We start from the raw sequence: 22,146 nt of genomic DNA on the forward strand, positions 1-22,146 counted from the left end.
CTTGTTAAGTAGCAATGTATATTTGAAAATAACTACTGAAATTAGCATTTTATACTTTTATTTCATTATTTATTCCATCTTTTATTTCATTCTCCATAGGCCTACAAGTGGATCACAAGTAGTATTATGTTTGGCTTTTGGCCTGGCTGTTGTGATTGGTAGTTTTTGCGTTCAGACAGTGACCGAGAGAACCACTAAGGCAAAGCACATCCAGTTTGTGAGTGGAGTCTATTTACTGACTTACTGGCTCTCTGCTTTGCTCTGGGATCTCATCTACTTCTCCATTACCTGCTGCTTCCTACTGGTGAGTGTTAGCTGAATTTGCACAAAGGCTTATTTTTTTATGTCTCCCACAGGAAATTTCTATTCAATTAATTGTATCCTGAAATAAAACTTGAAGAAATTTGAAACTACTTTGGCTTATTATGCCAGAGAATATATTGTGAAAACCTCATTATGGAAGTGTACTACCTTATGTTCTTTCAATTGGAAAAAAATTACTTTTCTTTGAAAAGTCTCTCTTGAATTGGCTTCCCATGTAATTGCTCAGCATAATGCCCAGGGCCCAAAACTAAAGGGAAAAGGGCCATTACTTGTTACTTATCCCTCACTAATCATATAGATAATTCACTGCCACTAATTCCCAATGCTGAGCTCTCTGGTAAAACTGGACTGTAGCAATTTAGAATCATGACTTAAGCGAGGCTTTCTGTTACTATTCACAGTAGTCTCCCATTCATGCCCCAAATCCAAAATGGCTAGATCTGCAAAGCAGAACTAACTTTGACTCAGACACCCAATTTTAGATATTGAGACTAAAGAGCAAGCTTGTAAGGATGTTACAGTGTCCTTTAATGTAATGATTTTCTCATTAGTGAACTTAGCAATGTCTTTTACTTTGTATGCATATCTGAGGCTGAGGTAGATGTGAAGTTGTATAGTTACTAAAGGGATAGACACATGAGTAAAGGAAGTAAGGTTTTTTTATGTACAAAAGTTATAAAAGAAAGTGAAAGTGTTGGTCACTCAGTTGTGTCTGACTCTTTCCGACCCTATGGACTGTAGCTCACCAGGCTCCTCTGTCCATGGAATTCTGCAGACAAGATACTGGAGTGGGTTGCCATTTTCTCCTCCAGGAGATCTTCCCTACCCAAGGATTGAACCCGGGCCTCTTGCACCTCAGGCAGATAATTTACTATCTGAGCCACCATAGCGAGTGGCTATCAGAGGTATGGTGGACTTAAATACGAGTAGGACAATGTCTCAGCCCTCAAATAGTTCACTGTTCAGCAATGGACATATAACATAGGTGGCTAATTCTACTATAAAGAATGAGCTACCAAGTCCTAATTCAAACTATACATACCATGGAAAGGTAAAATTAGTTTTTTGAGGAAAAAGGAGAAACTTTTGATCAGTTTGGAGCCCTAGGCTTAGTTATGAAGGAGAGCTGCATCCCACCAGGTGTAGCAGCTCCTTAGCAGGGACCAGAGGCTGAAACAGTTGAGGCATAGATGGGAGCGGTGAGCAAATAGTGTGTACAGAGGTGCCCCAAAGCTGAAAGAGCAGAGCAGCACTTTCTTGTCACAGTGCAAGACTCTGGCCGGCTTTCTCAGTGCCAGTTTCTTCTCACAGCTAACTAGCCAACTAGCATAACTAGGGGAGACCACCATCCTTTTTGAGGGCCACAGTTCTCATCTTTTGCCACAAGAATAGGGGAGTTGATCTAAGCACAATCTCTTTACTATCTCCCCTCTATGTAATGCAGTATTGAAATCAATAAGAAAAACCTCTGCATCTTCTCATCTCCATGCCAAGGATCCATTCTTTCTCTGGTTCTTTAAACTTGACTGGCACACCCAGCTGCCATTTCCTGGTTAATAGATCTATAAATAAGACCATCCATTATTAATACTTAGAGCAATATTGCCATTTATAGCTCATGAGAAGTTATTTGCCATATGTTTGTGTGTGTGTGTGTGTGTGTGTGTGTGTGTGTGTGTGTGTGTTATATCATTCAAAAACATTCAAGTCTGAAGTAATTTTAATTCACCATATTTACAGTCAAGGAAATTAAGACTCACAGATCTAATTTACTTACCCAATTTCACCCAATTTCATAACCCTAGTTAGCCTTACTTCAGTGTACTGTAATTTATATATTCAAAGTCATCCTGAATAATGTACTTTAAGCTTATTTCTACTCTCATATATGCAGTTCTGTCTGTCTTAACATCATACTTCACTTTATATCTTCTGTATCCTTTTTGCCTGGTAGTGCTTGTTCTGCATGTGTGTGTGTGTGTATATGGGTTTCTCTCTCTCCTCTTCTCTTTCTGTCTTGCTCTCCCCCTCCCAAAATTCCCTTTCATGGTTCTCAGATGGAGTTCTCCATGGGTTCTTAGCTTTGCTTATTTATCTGACTTGGCTATCCCTTTGTTGTTTTAAATGAGACACTCCCTCACTCTGCTCTGGTTCTGTAAAATGCCACCAGCTAGATTTATTCTTGGACCCAACAAGAGAAGGCAAGATCCTATAATTTAACAATATTAAGTATCTTAGGGCTTCCCTTGTGGCTCAGCTGGTAAAGAATCCGCCTGCAATGTAGGAGTTCTGAGTTCAATCCCTAGGTTGGGAAGATTCCACTGGAAAAGGGAAAGGCTACCCTCTCCAGTATTCTGGCCTGGAGAATTCCATGGGCTGTATAAACCATCAGGTCACCGAGAGTCAGATACACAACTGAGCGACTTTCAGTTTCACTCTCACTTTGTATTCTTTACTATATTCCATTGATGTGTCTATAATATGCCTCTACGAATCTGTTTTAATTATGGTAGTTTTATAATATATTTAATTATTTTTATGGATTGACCTTCCTCACTTGCCTCATTAACCTTCTTCTGCAGAATTTCCTGGCTATCTTGATATGTTTTGTTTGTTTACATGTAATCTGTAAAATCAGCTTATCTAATTTTTTTAAATCTTGTTGCTTTTTTATGTAGAGTAATTTGGGGAGAATTTACTTTCTTACTATGTTGGGTCAGATTCTATCTAAAAGTAGGGTGTGTCTTCATATTTCCAAGTAGAAATTTAAATTTTCTTTGGAATAGTTCTAATTTAAGACATCCCTAAGCATTATAAACCTTGGAATGAAGCTGCTTCTAGGTTACCTGTGGTTTCCTGCTGACTATACTCTTTTTACTTCTCTTACTTGGATTAGGGGAAAACCAACTATAGTTAAAGCTGGTTTTCACCCAAGATTGCTGATCCTCTTCATATATTTTCTTTAAACATTATTGCTTAAGTATAAACTACTTCCAAGAGCATCACAGTGTTGTAATGTGGCTATTCTTAGTTAACTCTTTCTGTTTATTAGTGGCCCTGATAAATAATTTTGTAAATTATTTTAAAAGGTGAAACTTAAAAGGGCCAAACTTGCTATCTTTAGAGAAATTATAGTTACCAACAATTACCATATAGGTTATTAGAAAATTATCTTCTTAATAGTTCTAGAGGTTCCCTTTTTCCTAATCTGCCCACTCTAAATTTATGCTTCCCTGTCTGATTCTCAAATGGAAGGAGAAGTGATTGAAAGAGGATGTCCTTGAGTTCCTGAGATAGATGTGAAAGGCCTGGGGTAGAGAGTGGAGCCAGGAGACAGTGTGAATGTGAGGTGTGATGCAAAGAGATTGCATAAAACTACAGCAGTCACAGAGAAAATCTTTTTTTAATATATTTATATATTATGATTGTAATGTAATATGTTATACATGTTTTTATATATGTATACAAAAGCTTTTCTACTACACTTGATAAAGGCTGAGAAAGAACATCAAAAAAAAAAGAGATGGAGAAACTGGAGTACATAAACTAAATGAAATGGGAGCACTGAATATGAAATAGAGAAAGTAAAACAAACTACATAAAAGTAAAAGATCATCATATAGTCCAGTTGGTTTTAAATATGACTGCTCATGAGAAACATATCTGGAGTTCTGGAGAAAAAAAGCAATACCTGAGTATTTATATTTTTCTAAAAATTTAAAGATAATTCTGCTTTGCATCTGGATTTTAAAAAGTAATTACAGGTTTTTCTAGTAGATCCTAGTTCTGGTGATACAGAGTTCTATTATTTTTCTGTTGACCATTCATACAATGGTATTAAGTGAGTAATAATTACATAATCACAATAGCAAAAGAGGTTTATCAGTTTCCACAATCAACAGTCAGACAAAAAATAAAAGATAATTGCAATTGCAAGCCATAATGGGAACATGATTAACTTAACAATATATAATAGTTACATACAATTTGGGAGGGGGGGCGTATCAAGCAGAGTGATGTGGTAGGGTGAAAGTGCATACATGCACATGCTTTCATCCAAAGAAAATCTCTAGAGAAATCATCTATGCACTAGATCACTTTTTTTCTGGGAAAATTCAGGGTTGGGCTTCCTGTAGACATAGTTAATTTAATTTTAATCATGAGAGTGCTACAAAGCGATGCTCTTCCAAAAGAAAAAAAAGAGAAAAGAAATATAGTCATTCTGTTCATGAGAGTCCTCTATTGAAAACGAGATTGCTCACTTCAGGCTTATTTTTAATGGGTAAAATTGCTTAAGTAATGAATTTATGCACTAATGAAGGCCGTGCTTGCTGTTTTCCAAGTTCTCTGGCTTGACAACTTGTTATACGGTGTCCTTCACCTTGCTCTTTGCCTCTGCACTCTGTCTCAGGGAGTGTTCGTATACTGCGGAGTGGATGCCTTTGTTGCAAACTTCCATTTTCTGGACACAATGATGATCTTTATGCTGTATGGCTGGTCCGTTGTTCCCCTCATGTACCTTGGAAGCCTCCTGTTCTCTAGCAGTACTGCTGCCTACATCAAGCTCACCCTCTTTAACTACTTTTCAACTGTGTTCAGTATCGTCATTCACATCATAATGAAATTCTATGGTAAGGACTTCACACAATTTTTCCTTTCTCCAGGAAAAGCATTAAATAAATGATGATGAAAGAGCTGGAGGATAAAAATATTAATTGCTGAACACTTACTTTCCAGGAAGCTGAAAACTTGTGCTCTTTGGAGTCAGCAAATGCTTATTGAACATATATGTGAGAAACAGAGGTTGAGAGAGAGGGGAAGGGAAAGAGAAAGTGGGCGAGAGGACGAGAGAGACACTAAGCCCTCTGAAGGCGATGGATTCAGTATCATTCTAGCCTCACGACCAAAAAAAAAAAAGTTAGAAAATTAAAGATTAAAAGATTAAAGCACACCTGTGCCAAATTTTATGTCCTTTGAAAGATCACCCCCCCACACACACCATGCTCTTGAGACTTGATCCTTCAGTTTTAACATCTTAAGAGCACTTTGGAGCAAGGTGGTGAGACTGGAGAGTGGAAGGTGCTATGGTATAACTCCTCCTAATTTAATGAAGCACATAATCTTGAACCTCCTAATGAGTGTTTTTCAGAAGGAAACAAATAGACAACTAATGTAGTCATCATTAAACCAGTTTCTCTGATTTCAAAAGAGTATCAGGAGTAGGTTCTCCCTTTTCTGGTTATGAAATTTAAAGACATGCTGTTGCTGGTGGTGACTATCACCAATAAGATTTGTTTTGTTTGCATCTAGAATATCCCTTTGTTGAATTTCTCTATAACCATGAATTTTGAGCTATATTAGTCAACTCAGCCCTCTCCGATAATATGGGTTTTACGAATTCCAGTTTCTAATAATGAAGACTCTTCTCCTGGAGTATGATTTTATGGACTGTCCCTGTTACTTATTGTAGTAATGGTTCCTACCTTGCTTCTAATAGTTAAGTTCTGCCACCTGACTTCTACTTTGTAGAATTCCATTATTCCCAAAGGTGTCAGGGAACCACATTCTATTGTAACATACTCTATCATTATATTCACCCTACAGAGGACTGTAAGCACAGAGCTCTTCAAGAATGTATTTCTCATATTTACTTTTTATTGACATATAACTTGCATTCAGAAAAATGCAGAGACCGTAAATGTATAGCTTAATAAATTTTCACAAAGTTAACATACTAGTGAAACCTTCCTCTCTCTAGTCAGGGCTTGCTATGGGCCTTGCTTAGGCCAACTAAGAGCCAGAGAGCAAAGAAGTCCTTTGATTTATTCTACACAGATAATCCTCCCAGGGCAGAAAGTACAGTGGAAAAGGGTAGAGTATTGGTTCAAAGTGAAAAATAAAAGAAATATGACAAAGAGGCTATTGAACTTGGCAATGAGAAATTCAGTGGAGACTGCCATGTCCAGAAGAATGGAGGATTCTGGAAGGCAAATTGCCCTCCTACTTAAAATAACAATGTATGTTGGACAAAAAATTACTCAAACTTTTTAAACACATCATTTACCTCTCAAGAAATTTCAGAGGCCAACAACAAAGTAATATTCACAATCCCATGATTTTCCGTTTTTCAGGCTGGACAGGGAACAAAGGGAAAATCTAAGGCCAAGCCAAGGTAGGGATTTTAATAGCAGACCCACCCATAAAGATGGTGGAAGACAGACCCTAGGGAAATACTGTTAGCAAAAGTCTTCTTTTAAAATCTGTAACTGACAAATCCTTACTACAAACTATGAAGATGAAGAAGCTTCATGACTTAGTAACTAGTGTTTTCTCAAAGATGATCTGCTAGACTGGTAATCCTCTGATCATCTTAGGAAATCCTCTGATCATCTTTGTTGTTATGGGAGAGTCACTGCTTTCTAACTGAAAGCTAATCTATCATCTTTTTAATCATAGATGATGACATTTCTGATTTCACAAGAACCTTAATGAATAATGCATTAATGGTGCTTCCTAGTTACAACTTTGCAATGAGTATCAGCAAATTCTTTGATGACCATGAGGTGAAAAAACTGTGTGCCAACCAATTTCAAAACATCTATGTGGACTGCAGTGATTCATGTGAGTATATGCAGTTCTCCCAAGTCCTTAAAAATCTTTCTAGATTTCCACATTCAAGCCTGGATTGTGGAAGATAAAGAGAAACTTGTCCTTTTTTTTCAACAGAGACAGTAAGACTTGCTGATTTGAGTGCTTTTCTGTACCAAAGTTATTTTCACTGCTTGGGGGGGCGGGTAGGAAATGAAGCCTCAAAATAAAATCCACAATAAATTTCATGAAGCCATCACCAGATGTAACTTAGAATGAGTTACTACTCACCTATGATGTGAAAGTAGCTTTACATACATTATCTTGAATCTTCACAGTACCCTACAAGTCAGCTACTATTATCCCAATTTTATAATGAGGAAACTGAATGCTTTACTTAAAATGAAAATTAAGTAGTTCCTTGGGACTCTAGGTTTTAAGTATCAAGATAAAGGTAAATGCACAGCCAGATCAAAATCAGGAAAAAATAAAAGTATTATATTAAATTTTCCATATTTTAGGCTGATTTCATATTTCAGATTAATTCTAAGAACTGACAAATAATGAGTACATTTACTATTTACTCTAAAAATTTAGTAGTAATTAGCATATTTCCTGTTTGTAAATTTGTTTACTGTGTGTGTGTGTGTGTGTGCAGTTTGTTCTGGAACCAAATAACTTATATGCAGCCACAAAAAGGGAAATGTAATGGTATTTGACTAAATCAGTGCAAGATTAAATATAATTATTAAAATCACTGTGGACAGTGACTGCAGTCATGAAATTAAAAGATGCTTGCTCCTTGGAAGGAAAGCTATGGCAAACCTAGACAGTGTATTAAAAAGTAGAGACATCACTTTGCCAACAAAGGTCTGTAGGGTCAAAACTATGGTTTTTCCAGTAATCATATATGGATGTGAGAGTTGGACCATAAAGAAGGCTGAGAGCCAAAGAACTGATGTTTTTGCATTGTGGTGCTAGAGAATACTCTTGAGAGTCTCTTGAACTGCAAGGAGATCAAACCAGTCACTCTAAAGGAAATCAACCCTGAATATTCATCAGAAGGACTGATGCTGAAGCTCAAGCTCCAACGCTTTGTCATCTAATGCGAGGAGCCAACTCATTGGAAAAGACCCTGATGCTGGGAAAGATTGAGGGCAGGAGGAGAAAGGGACAATAGAGGATAAGATGGTTGGATGGCATCATTGACTCAATGAACATGAGTTTGAGCAAACTCCAGGGAATAGTGAAAGAGAGAAGCCTGGCATGCTCCAGTCCAGGGAGTCACAAAGAGTCGGACTTGACCTAGCTACTGAACAATAACAACAAAGACAAATTGATTATATTTTCTTACAATTTCTGAATAACAAAAATTATGTCACATTTTAGTTTTTATCATATTTGCACTATAAATTTCTCTCTCTGCTTTTTAAAAACAGCTCTATTGAGCTATTATTTACTTACCAGTCATCAGATTTAATTCATTAATTAATTTCATATTCATTGCTTTTAAAAAGTCTATAAAGTTGTGCAATCATTATCACAGTCTAACATTAGAATATTTCCATCATCTGAAAAAGACCCCTTGTGCCTGTTTACAGTCAAGCCTCATTTCCATGTCCAGCCCAATATCCACTAATAAACCTACTGCCTCAAAATATTTGGTATTTCTGAATATTTCATATATTTATATCATTATATATTAATTTATATCATTAGAGTTATTTTGTGTCTTTGTTCTTTCATTTATGATACTGTTTTTGAGGTTTATCCAGGTTATAGCATATCTCAGTATCCTTTGCTGTTGCTGAATAGTATTCCATTGTATTGATATACCACATTTATTTATCTGTTCATTAGTTGATGGACATTTGTTTGGACACAAGTTGTTAATGGTGTCTTTGAAGCTTGAAAGTTTTAAACGTTGATGGAATCCAGTTTATCAACATTTTCTTCTATCAATGGTGTTTTTTTGTATCATATTTTAAAAGTCGTCTAAACCAGGGTCAAGAAGATTTTCTCTATGCCTTCTACATGACTAGGTCTATATTCAGGTTATAACGTGATTTGTCCCAGGACAGTTTGTCAAAAAGGATATCATTTCCCCATCAAATTAACACTTTTATTAAAAATGAATTCACCTGAGTTTATTTCTGGAGTATAAATTCTGTTCCCTTGATTGGTATTTCTATCCTATACCAGTACCACACTATTCTGGTTACTTTTGCATTTTAGTAAGTTTTAAATTGAGAAATATAATCCTCCATCCTTGGTCTTTTTTAAATTTAACCATTTATTTTGTCTGCGTTGAGTCTTTTTTTTAATTTCTTTTTTTTTCATTTATTTTTTATTAGTTGGAGGCTAATTGCTTTACAATATTGTAGTGGGTTTTGTCATACATTGACATGAATCAGCCATGGAGTTACATGTATTCCCCATCCCGATCCCATCTCCCACTTCCCTCTCCACCCGATTCCTCTAGTTGTGGCATGTAGGATCTTCTGTTGCAGCATGCAGGGTCTTCTTTGTGGAGCACAGGCTTTTCTCTAGATGAGGCACACAGGCTTAGTTGCTCCATAACAGGTGGGATCTTAGTTCCCCAACCATGAGTCAAATCCATGTCCCTTGCTTTGGAAAGTGGACTCTACTAGACCACCAGGGAGGTCCCCATCCTTGATCTTTTTAACACTGTTTTGGCTCTTGTGGATCCTATGGATTTCTCTACAAATTTTTGGTATTGGCATGTCATTTACTGGGGGAAAAAAAGACTCCTGGAATCTGAATAGATGTTGCATTGATACTACTGATCAATCTGGGAAAATGAGTAATCTTAAAAATATTGAGCCGTACAATCCATGAAAAGGAATGGCTGTCTGTTTATTTAGATCTTTCATTTCCCTCAGCAATGCTGTATAGCTTTCAGTTTACAGGTCTTGCATTTCTCTGCTAAATTTATTTCTAAGATGTTTTTGCTACTATTGAAAATGGGATATGTTAACTTTCTGCTGTTCATTGCTAAAATATAGAAATCCAGTGACTTTTTGTATATTATATACTATGAACTTATATGATTTTTTATCTTCTATCTTATGAACTTAACTCATTTATTCATTCCAATAGTTTTTATGTGGATTTCTTAAGATTTTCTATTTGCAATATTATGTTGTTTGTGAATACTCTTCTATTCAAAAATCAAGATTTCTTTTTTTCTTAAACATTTTTATTTCATTTCACTGACTAGAATTTCCAGTACTGAATAGTAGCTATGGCAGTAAACACCTTTGCTTGTTCCCAGCCTTAAGAGGAAGGTATTCAGTTATTCTCCATTAAATATGATTTTTAGCTATAAGTGTTTTTTTAGTTCCTCTTTATTGGTTTGAGGAAGTTCCATTCTATTCCAAGTTCATTGACAATTTTTGTAAATGAATGAGATTAAATTCTTTTTCTCTGCCTTTGAGATCACGTGGAGATTTTGTCATTTATTCTTTTAATATGGTATATTAAGTTTATTTCTGATGTTAAATTATACTGGTTAAGAGGACTCATGTTAATCTGATTTTGATTTGTTTGCAGATAGCCTCTTTATTACTCTAAAAACTTCTGTCTTGCAAAAATTGTTATCCTTAGTGTTGTGAAATTTTTCCATGAGCTGTCTAGACAGATTTTTCTCTTCTTTATTCTGTTTATCATTTGATGGCAATTTCAACCTAAAGGCTCTTGTCTTTATTTAGTGGCAGGAAAACATCTATAATTTCACTTTTTATCACTTTTCCTGATCCCTTCTGTTTTCTCTTTCTTGAACTCTTACTCTATGACTGCTGTACTTCCTACACTTGTCTATAGAAAAAGATAGACAAGGTCCCTGGTTTCATGGAGTTTATAATGTGAGTTGTGGCAAGTGGGAAAAATTTTGAAAGTAAGTAAATAGACACAATAGTTACCGTTTGAAGTAAGACAGTAAGAGAAATAAAGGAGGTAGTTAGTAACTTACGTCACTTCAGATAGAATACTTACGGAGGTCATTACTGCAGAGTGTGATTAGATGACTAAAAGAATGAGATTGATCTAGCCAGTGAAGAATGAGAGGAATAATATTTCACATTGATGGAAGACCAAGAGAAAAGTCTTAAATCAGGGAAGGATCTTAAATATTTAAAGACTAGAATGGAGGCTTGTTTGGAGCATATGAGTCCTAAGTCACTTCAGTTCAGTTCAGTTCAGTTCAGTTGCTCAGTTGTGTCCAACTCTTTGCGACCCCATGGACTATAGCTTGGGGTCCTATGTCCATAGAATTCTCCAGGTAAGAATACTGTAGTGGGTTGATATATATCAAGATATATATATCTAATTAAGTTATTTACATGTAATTTAATATTTTGGTTTAAGGTTTAAGTTTTCTACTTTGTTCATTTCAGATATTCTGTTTATAATTTGCTTTTGCTTTACTTAGTCTTATTGCATATGGTCACAGTATTTGGCATTTAACTATACTGGAGCTATTTATTAAGGTTTTCTTTATGACCATAAACATGGTGATCTCATTATTGTTGTTCTTTAGTCACTAAGTCCTGTCTGACTCTTTTGTGATCTCATGGACTGTAGCCCTCCAGGCTCCTCTGTCCATGTTATTACCCAGGCAAGAAAAATGAAGTGGGTTGCCATTTCCTACTGCAGGGGATCTTCCTGATCGAGGGACTGAACCTGTGTTTCCTGCTCTAGCAATCAGATTCTTTACCACTGAGCCACCAAGGAAGCCCTCGTTGTAACTGGTGTTGTTGATCTCTCACTAATTTACTATTATGTTTACATAAAGGCAGTATAGTAAGAGGATGGCCTGGAGTCATATGACATGAGTTGAATCCTGGCTCTGCAACTTGTTGGCTCTACACCTCAGTAATTTCACTGTTGATTATGATGCTTGAATATTTGTTATGTTCCCTTTTTAGGTTAGAGAGTGCTATGTATGAGGCGTTTTATTTTAAATAGGTTTTATGACTATATGAGATCACCATGTGGCTTTGGCCATTAATGTATCGATGTGGTGGTGGTGGTGGTGGTTTAGTTGCTAAGTCGTGTCCAACTCTTGCGACCCCATGAACTGTAGCCTGCCAGGCTCCTCTGTCAATGGGATTCTCCAGGCAAGAATACTGGAGTGGGTTGCCATTTCCTTCTCCAGGGGATCGTCTCGACCTAGGAATCAAACCTGGGTCTTCTGCATCACAGGCAGATTCTTAACCGACTGAGCTGTGAGGGAAGCCATACAACTATATTAATATATTTTTAAAATATTAAACACTTTGCATTCCTTAAATAAACACAATTGTGTATCTGTCTATTCCATTTGTTAATATTTCATGAGTTTTTATCTTTATTTTACAAAATTAAAAACATAAATAATATTTACAAGCATCTTAAATACCAGCTTATTATACTTGACAGTTTTTAATCGTTTCAAATTGAGTTTTCCATAAGCTTTTAAAATGCAAGATTATTCATCACTGAAGTAGATGAATAGTCCTATGAGTTTTTTAATCCATGTTTATGAGAAAGATTGACCTGCTATTTTGTTTTTTCATAGTGTCCATGTTTGCACTGTATATGGAGTTTATACTAGTAACAGATAATGAACTGTGGAGTATTTTCTAGTTTTTTTATTCAGCAGACTAGCTTATGTAAAACATCTCTTTGCTCAATATTTAGTAAAACTTACTTTTAAAACAAGGCTTGATATTTTCTTGATAGGTGCCTTCTCAGGTATTGGTTCAATTCCCTAAGATTTGAAATGCAAATATTTGTAAACATAATGACTTATAAGACATATAGAGATAGAAGTAAATGGACAATTAGATTAAAAGGGAGCCCTCAATTATGCCAAGGCATGTATGGAATTTTGATGTATAGAGGAGATGGCATCATATATTATTGGGCAGAAATACACCATTTAATAAATGCTAGTAAGTGTATTAACCAAAAAGGGAAAAACAGGTGGATCCATATTCTGTACAGTTCAGTTCAGTGCAGTAGCTCAGTCATGTCCAACTCTTTGCGACCCCAGGGACTGCAGCACACCAGGCTTCGCTTACTCAAACTCATGTCCATCAAGTCAGCGATACCATCCAACCATCTCATCCTCCCTTATCCTCCCGCCTACAATCTTTCCTGGCCTTAGGGTCTTTTCCAATGAGTCGGTTCATTGCATCAGGTGGCCAAAGTACTGGAGTTTCAGCTTCAGCATCAGTCCTTCCAATGCATATTCAGGACTGATTTCCTTCAGGATAGACTGGTTGGATCTCCTTGCAGTCCAAGGGACTCTCAAGAGTCTTCTCCAACATCACAGTTCAAAAGCATCATTTCTTCAGCATTCAGCTTTCTTTATAGTCCAACTCTCACATCCATACATGACCACTGGAAAAACTATAGCTTTGACTAGACGGACCTTTGTTGGCAAAGTAATGTGTTTGTTTTTTAATATGCTCTCTAGGTTTGTCACAGCTTTTCTTCCAACGTGCAATTGTCTTTTAATTTCATGGCTGCAGTCACCATCTGCAGTGATTTTGGAGCTCAACAAAATAAAGTTTGCCACTGTTTCCACTGTTTCCTCATTTATGTGCCATAAAATGATGGGACCAAGTGCCATGATCTTAGTTTTTTGACTGTTGAGTATTTTTTTTCCCCCTGTGGCTGGCCTACACACCTCTCTAGCACCACTCACCTGAAGAAGCTACTATGGATGCCAGCTACTGCTTTTTCTCCCTTCCTAAACAGATACAACTTGGTCTAGAGCTGCACTGCCCCATAAGAAGGAGAATTGAATGTTGAGTCTTAAGCCAACTTTTTCACTCTCCTCTTTCACTTTCAACAAGAGGCTCTTTAGTTCTTCACTTTCTGCCACAGGGGTGGTGTCATCTGCGTATCTGAAATTGTTGATATTTCTCCCAGCAATCTTGATTCCAGCTTGTGTTTCATCCAGCCCAGCATTTCTCATGATGTACTCTGCATATAAGTTAAATAAGTAGGGTGACAACATACAGCCTTGACATACTCCTTTCCCAATTTGGAACCAATCTGTTGTTCCATGTCCAGTTCTAACTGTTGCTTCTTAACCTGCATACCGGTTTCTCAGGAGGCAGGTAAGGTGGTCTGGTATTCCAATCTCTTTAAGAATTTTCCACAGTTTCTTGTGATCCACACAGTCAAGGGCTTTGGCATAGTCAATAAAGCAGAAGTAGATATTTTTCTGGAACTCACTTGCTTTTTCAATGATCCAGTGGATGTTGGCAATTTGATCTCTGGTTCCTCTGCCTTTTCTAAATCCAACTTGAACATCTGGAAGTTAAGTTCACAGTTCATGTACTGCTGAAGCCTGTACAGCCACACACACACAAAATCTAGGTGGACATAGGAAATAGAGAGGATAGAGTTCAAGAATTTTATAAGAAAATATGTTAAAATAGTTTTATGACATCAAGTACAAACTAAGAAAATAAGTACAAAATCCCTGAATTATAAAGAAAGGATTTATAAATTTGACTACATTAAAATTTAAAACTGTTAATTTAGAGGCATTCTAAAGAAATAAAAGCCTCAGAAGCAAATATATTTTTTAAAACATATATAATGAACAAACCATTACTATCTGGAATAAGAATGATAAATTAAGACAAATTATGCTATCTAGAATAAAATAGGAGAATAAATACATGAAGAAGAATTTCACAGAAATAAAGAATAAAATATGGTCCAAAAATGGCCTATATGGAGTTATCATAAACCTCATGAGTGATCAAAGAACTATGAACTTGGACCACAATGAACTATCACTAAACAAAAATTTAAAAGTCTGAGGTCAAGAAGCATTACAATGTAGAGAAATGAAAATACGCACATATTGTGAGTGAAAATAATTTCCTACTTTGAAAATGAGTTGCACTAATTCTGTGAAAAATACCGTTGGTAGCTTGATAGGGATTGCATTGAATCTATAGATTGCTTTGGGTAGAATAGCCATTTTGACAATATTGATTCTTCCAATCCATGAACACGGTATATTTCTCCATCTGTTTGTGTCCTCTTTGATTTCTTTCATCAGTGTTTTATAGTTTTCTATGTATAGGTCTTTTGTTTCTTTAGGTAGATATACTCCTAAGTATTTTATTCTTTTTGTTGCAATGGTGAATGGTATTGTTTCCTTAATTTCTCTTTCTGTTTTTTCATTGTTAGTATATAGGAATGCAAGGGATTTCTGTGTGTTAATTTTATATCCTACAACTTTACTATATTCATTGATTATCTCTAGTAATTTTCTGAAAGAGTCTTTAGGGTTTTCTATGTAGAGGATCATGTCATCTGCAAACAGCGAGAGTTTCACTTCTTCTTTTCCTATCTGGATTCCTTTTACTTCTTTTTCTGCCCTGATTGCTGTGGCCAAAACTTCCAACACTATGTTGAATAGTAGTGGTGAGAGTGGGCACCCTTGTCTTGTTCCTGATTTCAGGGGAAATGCTTTCAATTTTTCACCATTGAGGGTGATGCTTGCTGTGGGTTTGTCATATATAGCTTTTATTATGTTGAGGTATGTTCCTTCTATTCCTGCTTTCTGGAGAGTTTTAATCATAAATGAGTGTTGAATTTTGTCAAAGGCTTTCTCTGCATCTATTGAGATAATCATATGGTTTTTATCTTTCAATTTGTTAATGTGTATTACATTGATTGATTTGCAGATATTAAAGAATCCTTGCATTCCTGGGATAAAGCCCACTTGGTCATAGTGTATGATTTTTTTAATATGTTGTTGGATTCTGTTTGCTAAAATTTTGTTAATCCGTTCTAATGAGATGGATGAAACTGGAGCCCATTATACAGAGTGAAGTAAGCCAGAAAGATAAAGAACATTACAGCATACTAACACATATATATGGAATCTAGAAAGATGATAATGATAACCCTATATACAAAACAGAAAAAGAGACACAGAAGTACAGAACAGACTTTTGAACTCTGTGGGAGAAGGTGAGGGTGGGATGTTTAGAAAGAACAGCATGTATATTATCTATGGTGAAACAGATCACCAGCCCAGGTGGGATGCATGCGACAAGTGCTCGGGCCTGGTGCACTGGGAAGACCCAGAGGAATCGGGTGGAGAGGGAGGTGGGAGGGGGGATCGGGATGGGGAGTACATGTAACTCCATGGCTGATTCATGTCAATGTATGACAAAACCCACTGAAATGTTGTGAAGTAATTAGCCTCCAACTAATAAAAAAAAAAAAAAAAGAAAATGAGTTAGCACTAACCAAGTATGACATGCCAATTACCAATATTTTTACTCCAAGATGGAAAACCTTAATAAATATTTTCTTCAGCAATATCTGTAATTGCAAAAAGAAATGGAAATAGCTTATGTCTATTAACAGCAGAATGTAATGATAAATTAAGGCTTTTCTTCCTACATAATGGAATATCATAGAGGAGTGGAAATGTATGAACTTCAGCTGCAAACAATATAAATAAATCTTAGAAACACAATGAATATTTTGTAAAGCTTGCTGCTATAACTACAAACAACATGATGCTATTTTTATAAACCTCATAAACAGACTATTACAAACAACATAATATTTATAGAAATGCATTTCTCTGGTCAAATTATATTAGAAAATTTCCAAAGAAATAAGACAATTATATCTGGAATATAGATAGTAGGGGTAAAATCAAGGAGAACATAGCTAGAAGGAAGCTATTAATAATGTTTTGGTTATTTTGTTAAGTGGGAGGCTCCTGAGAGCTTATTTTATGTTACATTTTTAAATAATTTTCAAGTATGAACACTGAGATAAAGTAATATTTGAAATTCTTTTTTTTCTTTTTTTTCCATTTATTTTTATTAGTTGGAGGCTAATTACTTTAGAATACTGTAGTGGTTTTTGCCATACATTGACATGAATCAGCCATGGAATTCTTTTTATATATGGCATGAGCTATTTAAAACTCTACAGATAAAATACTAGAATATTTAGAATCTTTAGCTAGATTGCTGAATTAAAACCAAAAATCAGTATATAAAATAAATTGAAACTGAAAGTGACAGAGTAGGTATCTCCAAGGATCTATCCCTCCCTTGAAACAAGGATTAAGGTGGCAGAAACTGTCAGAATCAATTTTCTGGAACTCTGAAATTCAATCAAAAACTTATAAAAAGCAAGGAAGTAGAAAATGAAGGAAGAAGCTGCTCAATTTTGTCAAGAAATCAATGTAGAGTTTTAACTTACCTGCCTACCTTCCCATTTTCCAGCTAGGCAGCAGTAACTGTAATGATAGTAACCTGCATTCCTGGTGTGTTTTCTTACACCAGAAGGGGCAAAGAACAATTCTTGTTCTCAAAGAATTGTGGTTATGTTTTTAGATCTGTCTGGCAATGACCCAGTGAATCAGTTCAGGAGGTGCACTGTTTAGCTCTTCTTGGAACTTTCTGAGGGCTGGAGCAACCTCCTGGGCAGCTTTGTCAAAAACATTTAAAGGGATATGCTAACCACAGCCACCTAGGGCAAGTGACGAGAAACGGAAAGCAAGTGGCAAGAAAGAAAAGCCTAAGAAGTAAGAGGCTGGGGAAAGTGATTGAGTGTGAGGGGAATAATCAATTACAAAAACCACCATTTGCAATGGATAATTCAGAGTGCCACATGCAGATTCGAGGCTGAAACCTGATAAGACTTTATGAATGAACTCTCTGATCTTTAGGCCCTGCATAAGCAAGATATGTGGACTAAATAAAAATTGTACATGGACTGGTTAATTATTTTAAGAGAGCCCCAACTCACAGCTAATCTAAAAAGGACAGGAGAAGTTTGGTTTGTGTGTATGTGTGTTTTGCTCCAAACATTTAAAGATATTTCCATCAAATCGTAGCTAATAGCTAAGTTAGCAGAACAGAAACTCCACTGATCAAAAACAACAAAATACAGTCTTTACAAAAACAGTTTACAAAAGTTACTAAACAAATAAGTACAACCGACAAAAATAAAAAACAACAGAATTCTTGGCAATTAAATAAAACAAACAGGTATTTATGGTATCTTTAGCTATTATTGTAGGTCATGCCTACTGTCCGTAAAGTCCTTCAGAGTGAGAAGACATTTTCTTCTATAAGTGGGAAAAGAGTATTGCTGGAAACACTGGTGAGGAAGAAAAGAACAAAGTTTAGATGTAAGTAGGTAATAATTGATATTTCCTGATTTTACTACACAGAAAATTAGCTAACACAAACATCTAAATTCTAGATACGCAAATAGGAGGCATCTTTGAGATGTGAAGATAATACAATCACTCTTTTTTCAGTAAGAATTGCATTTTCTGTGCCAGTATGCACAAACACTAATTTTATTGTAATAAAATACACATAACATAAAGTTTACATTTTAAAGTATACATTTCAGTGGTAGTGAGTACATTCATAATGTTGTGCAATCATCATCACCATCTAGATCCATGATAATTCTGTTTACAAAGGCTCAGCCTTTGAAACTCACTGCGTATGTAGTAAGATTTTTGCCTATCAAAACTGGTTAAAAAAAAGAGAGAGAAAAAAAGTGTTTGCAGGGGAACTGTTATAATAATCATAAATATCAGTGAAGATTAAATAAGAAACAAATAAAATGTTGACAATTGCTTATTTTTCATATCTATACTTCTCTAAAATAACTTAACATTCATTTTATCCTATATTTCTTAATATTTGGTGTCATCTTAGACTTTGTATAAGTTTTTAAAATAAGGCTATCTCTTTTATCACCCCCAGTTAAGAATAACAATGTCTACAGTTTTGGAGAACATGGGATTGCAAACTTTTTGATTTCATCAGCTGCCTTGGGCTTAATTTTTCTGCTTTTGCTTTTTTGTCTGGAAAGTACATTCTGGAACCTGAGAAACTTTGTCTTTCATAAAATTGTATTTAATGTCTATAAGATATTTATGAACAACAAGAAGGTGAGTAACTAATACAGACTCTAGATACAACTCAAAGAAAGCTCAGCATTAGGTCAGAATGTATAAATTAACATATCCCTACCTTTGTTACTTAATAAAGAAGATATCATTCAATTACACCAAGATCTAACTAGGACTAATTTGAATCACAGGTCTTTCATCTTAGTTTGAATTTTCAGTTCTGAATTTTGAATCCTCTGCCTACAAGAAAATAATCCATAATAATGAACTGACTATGATAGAAAGTGCTGCCTCGTGCCTGTACAGATTTTGAGGTGTATTTGGTTGTAATTATAGAATTGACTTCTTTAAAGCTGGGTAGAATTATAGAGTTTCATGGTCTCTACCAGTCAGGACTTTTTCCTATTGCCTAGGATTAAACATATAAATATTGTGTTAAGATTTTTTTTCCTGGTCTTTCTTAGTTTCAAACTTTAACATTCTTAGGCTGAGATGGGTCTCTACCAGTCAGATTACTAACTATTGCTTTACATAGGTCTCATAGTTCACACAATCTCCAAGTTTTGCCTTGGGATTTTTTAATTGTTCATTCATTCAGTGATTGAACTTTCACTGATCTACACTTGAATAGAACCAAAAATAAATAAATAAATCTTTTTTAAAAAAGAATATAGGAATAAATGGAAGAAATGAACAAGTAGGATTTATTCCATGAATATAAAATTAGTTTAATATTTGAAAATAAATCAATGTTACAATATTGATCATCTCAGGAAGAAAAATCACATGTTCATGTCAATTATTGCAGGAAAATCATGTGACATTTAACAACCTTCTATGATTTTTTTAAAACTACACCACTAGGGAAAGAAAGGAACTACCTTAACCTAATGAGTGGCATCTGTTTACATGTAACTGCTGCTGCTGCTAAGTCACTTCAGTCGTGTTTATATGTAAAGCCTACAGTAAACATAAAGAGAAGGACTAAATGTTTTCCCTCTAAGATTGAAAATTGGGTGAGGATATTCACTCTTAGCACTTGCATTCTATCAATTTTGAGATTGGAAAAGAAAAAAGCAATTAAAGCAGCTCTCTTCTCGTGATTAGCATGTTTACTGAATTAGCATGTGAGCTGAATATATTCTCCTGATCCATTCCTCAACCATTACCATTAAATGAGTACTTGAATTAAACATGAGCAGTTCAAAACAACAAAACTTTGCTCAAGCAGTAACAAATTACTGTTCACAAGACACACCATGTTTCATTCTCACACAACTTTCTTTAAGCTCCCACTACTAATGGCAACCTTTCTTCCATCCCCAACCTACCTTCATTCTCTCAATATATTTTTGTTTATTCTCCAAACTCAGCTCAAACTTCACCAATAAGGGGCCCTAATCAAAAAAAGGAGCTCATTCTTCTCTCTTAAACCTAATGCTCTCTTGAATATATTTTGGTTGTAGCAGATCACACTAAGTAATAAGTGATAGTATCATTGTCGCTTTTGTTCTCCACAAAATGTCCACATCACTGGCAAGGACATACTGCTTACTCATGCTTATAAGAAAATTTGTTCATGACTACAATTTCAAAAATAAGCAAGTCATGGGAATTCCCTGGCAGTCTAGTGGTTAAGACTCCAGGCTTTCACTGAAGGGAGCACGGGTTCGGTCCCTAGTTGAAGAACTAAGATCCTGCACGCCGCATGACAAAGAAAAAAATAAGCAAGTCAGGAATAAATTTGTGCATAAGAGTTCAGGAAATTGGTGCTGTGCTTAGTCATTCAGCCGTGTACAACTCTTCGTGACCCTATGGACTGTAGGTTGCCAGGTCCTTTGTCCATGGCGATTCTCCAGGCAAGAAGACTGGAGTGGGTTGCCATGCCCTCCTCAGGAAATTGGTAGAGAGGCTCATTAATAGAAATTACTCAAATATTTTGTGACATCTTTGAAATTACTCCCTCAGGTCAGCTTTCCAAAAAGCCACCCAGTTTAAGCCAAAATGTCTAACGTGTATTCAAATCTGTGATCTTTGTCTTGAAAATACAGGCTACAGTTTCCATCCAAGTAATCAAGGAATACGGAGATAAAGATGTAATAAATGAAAGAAAGAGAGTCCAGAAACTGTTACCTAGGTTCACGGCTGCCCCTTTGCTTTTCAATGAACTTTCAAAGGTAAAGTCATTCAGTGTCCAACCTTGCACCAAGATTTAGCCCACCTTCCCTGCCACGAATTTGTTGGTAGTATTACTAATTCATTGGAGTTCTATGGGATCTATGTACATTCTGGTAAAATAGAGGACTGAAAGGGGAAAGACTTTTCGGAAACTGTCCATACGTAACAGTCCACAGGGTCTGAGGTTATGGTTGTGGTTGACCCATTATCAGTGCTTCAGTACACTGTGGTTCTCTTTTAATTTTCTCAGATTTACTATAAGTGTCCAGTTGTAAAGGCTGTGAGAAATATCTCCCTTTTAGTCTCAAAGTATGAGTGCTTTGGATTACTTGGATTAAATGGAGCCGGAAAAACCACTACATTCAAAATGTTGACTGGAGAGGAGATCACAACCTCTGGAGTTGTGTTAATTGATGGCATTAACATCACTGAAAATATCAGAAAGGTATTTCTAGACCTAATCACTGAATTCGTGCCCTAAGGTAACCAGAGAAATGGGTGGAGGGCATGGAAGAAAGCATTGAGATATATATATATATATATATATATACACACATACACATTATTTTCTCAAATGTAACAGAGTGCAGGGACAGTAATAGTCATGATAACATCCCAAGTTTGGGAAAAGGCAAATACTCTTTCTGGCTGAAAAAAATCTGATTACCTGTAAATGAATCAAATGAAAAACAGGAAGAATGATTATTTCACATAACCTGCTCTTACATAATTGGAGTTTGATATAAAACTGATTTTAAAAAGTGATTATGAAAGATACTGAGAAAGTAAAATTTGTCCAGGTTTGGGCTCCATTTGGATGTGGGTTATAAGAAAAGAAAGGAACCTAAGATATTGCCCAGGAACCTATCTTGAGCCAATGAATGAGTGAAAGTTCTGTTTATCCAGATAGTAAAGACAAGAGATGAGTATATTTGGAGAAGAATATATTGAATGTTAGATGTTTATGACACATTTAAATGGGAAAATATCCAGTAGACAGTTGAAATCTATGATAGTGAATTGATATGGAGATATAAATCCCTCAGAATTCATCAAAGTACAAGTGAAATTTAAACTGTGGAAGTGAGACAATCTATTTGGAGTATGTATAACAA

At 35.6% G+C, this 22,146-nt stretch overlaps 1 protein-coding gene across 1 annotated transcript in view; it reads left to right on the plus strand.

Moving 5' to 3' along the window:
* The window catches only part of LOC122433545 (phospholipid-transporting ATPase ABCA3-like), a 224,824-nt gene that overhangs the window by 136,085 nt on the left and 66,593 nt on the right, over window positions 1-22,146 (plus strand). The window contains exons 20-25 of the mRNA XM_043456582.1: window positions 100-304; window positions 4,736-4,955; window positions 6,781-6,945; window positions 18,705-18,892; window positions 20,905-21,030; window positions 21,282-21,476. Of these exons, the coding sequence (XP_043312517.1) occupies window positions 100-304; window positions 4,736-4,955; window positions 6,781-6,945; window positions 18,705-18,892; window positions 20,905-21,030; window positions 21,282-21,476 (1,099 nt within the window). The remainder of the gene's footprint in view (window positions 1-99; window positions 305-4,735; window positions 4,956-6,780; window positions 6,946-18,704; window positions 18,893-20,904; window positions 21,031-21,281; window positions 21,477-22,146) is intronic.

The sequence above is a fragment of the Cervus canadensis genome, chromosome 32 (genome assembly GCF_019320065.1).
Source record: "Cervus canadensis isolate Bull #8, Minnesota chromosome 32, ASM1932006v1, whole genome shotgun sequence".
Lineage (NCBI taxonomy): Eukaryota > Metazoa > Chordata > Mammalia > Artiodactyla > Cervidae > Cervus > Cervus canadensis.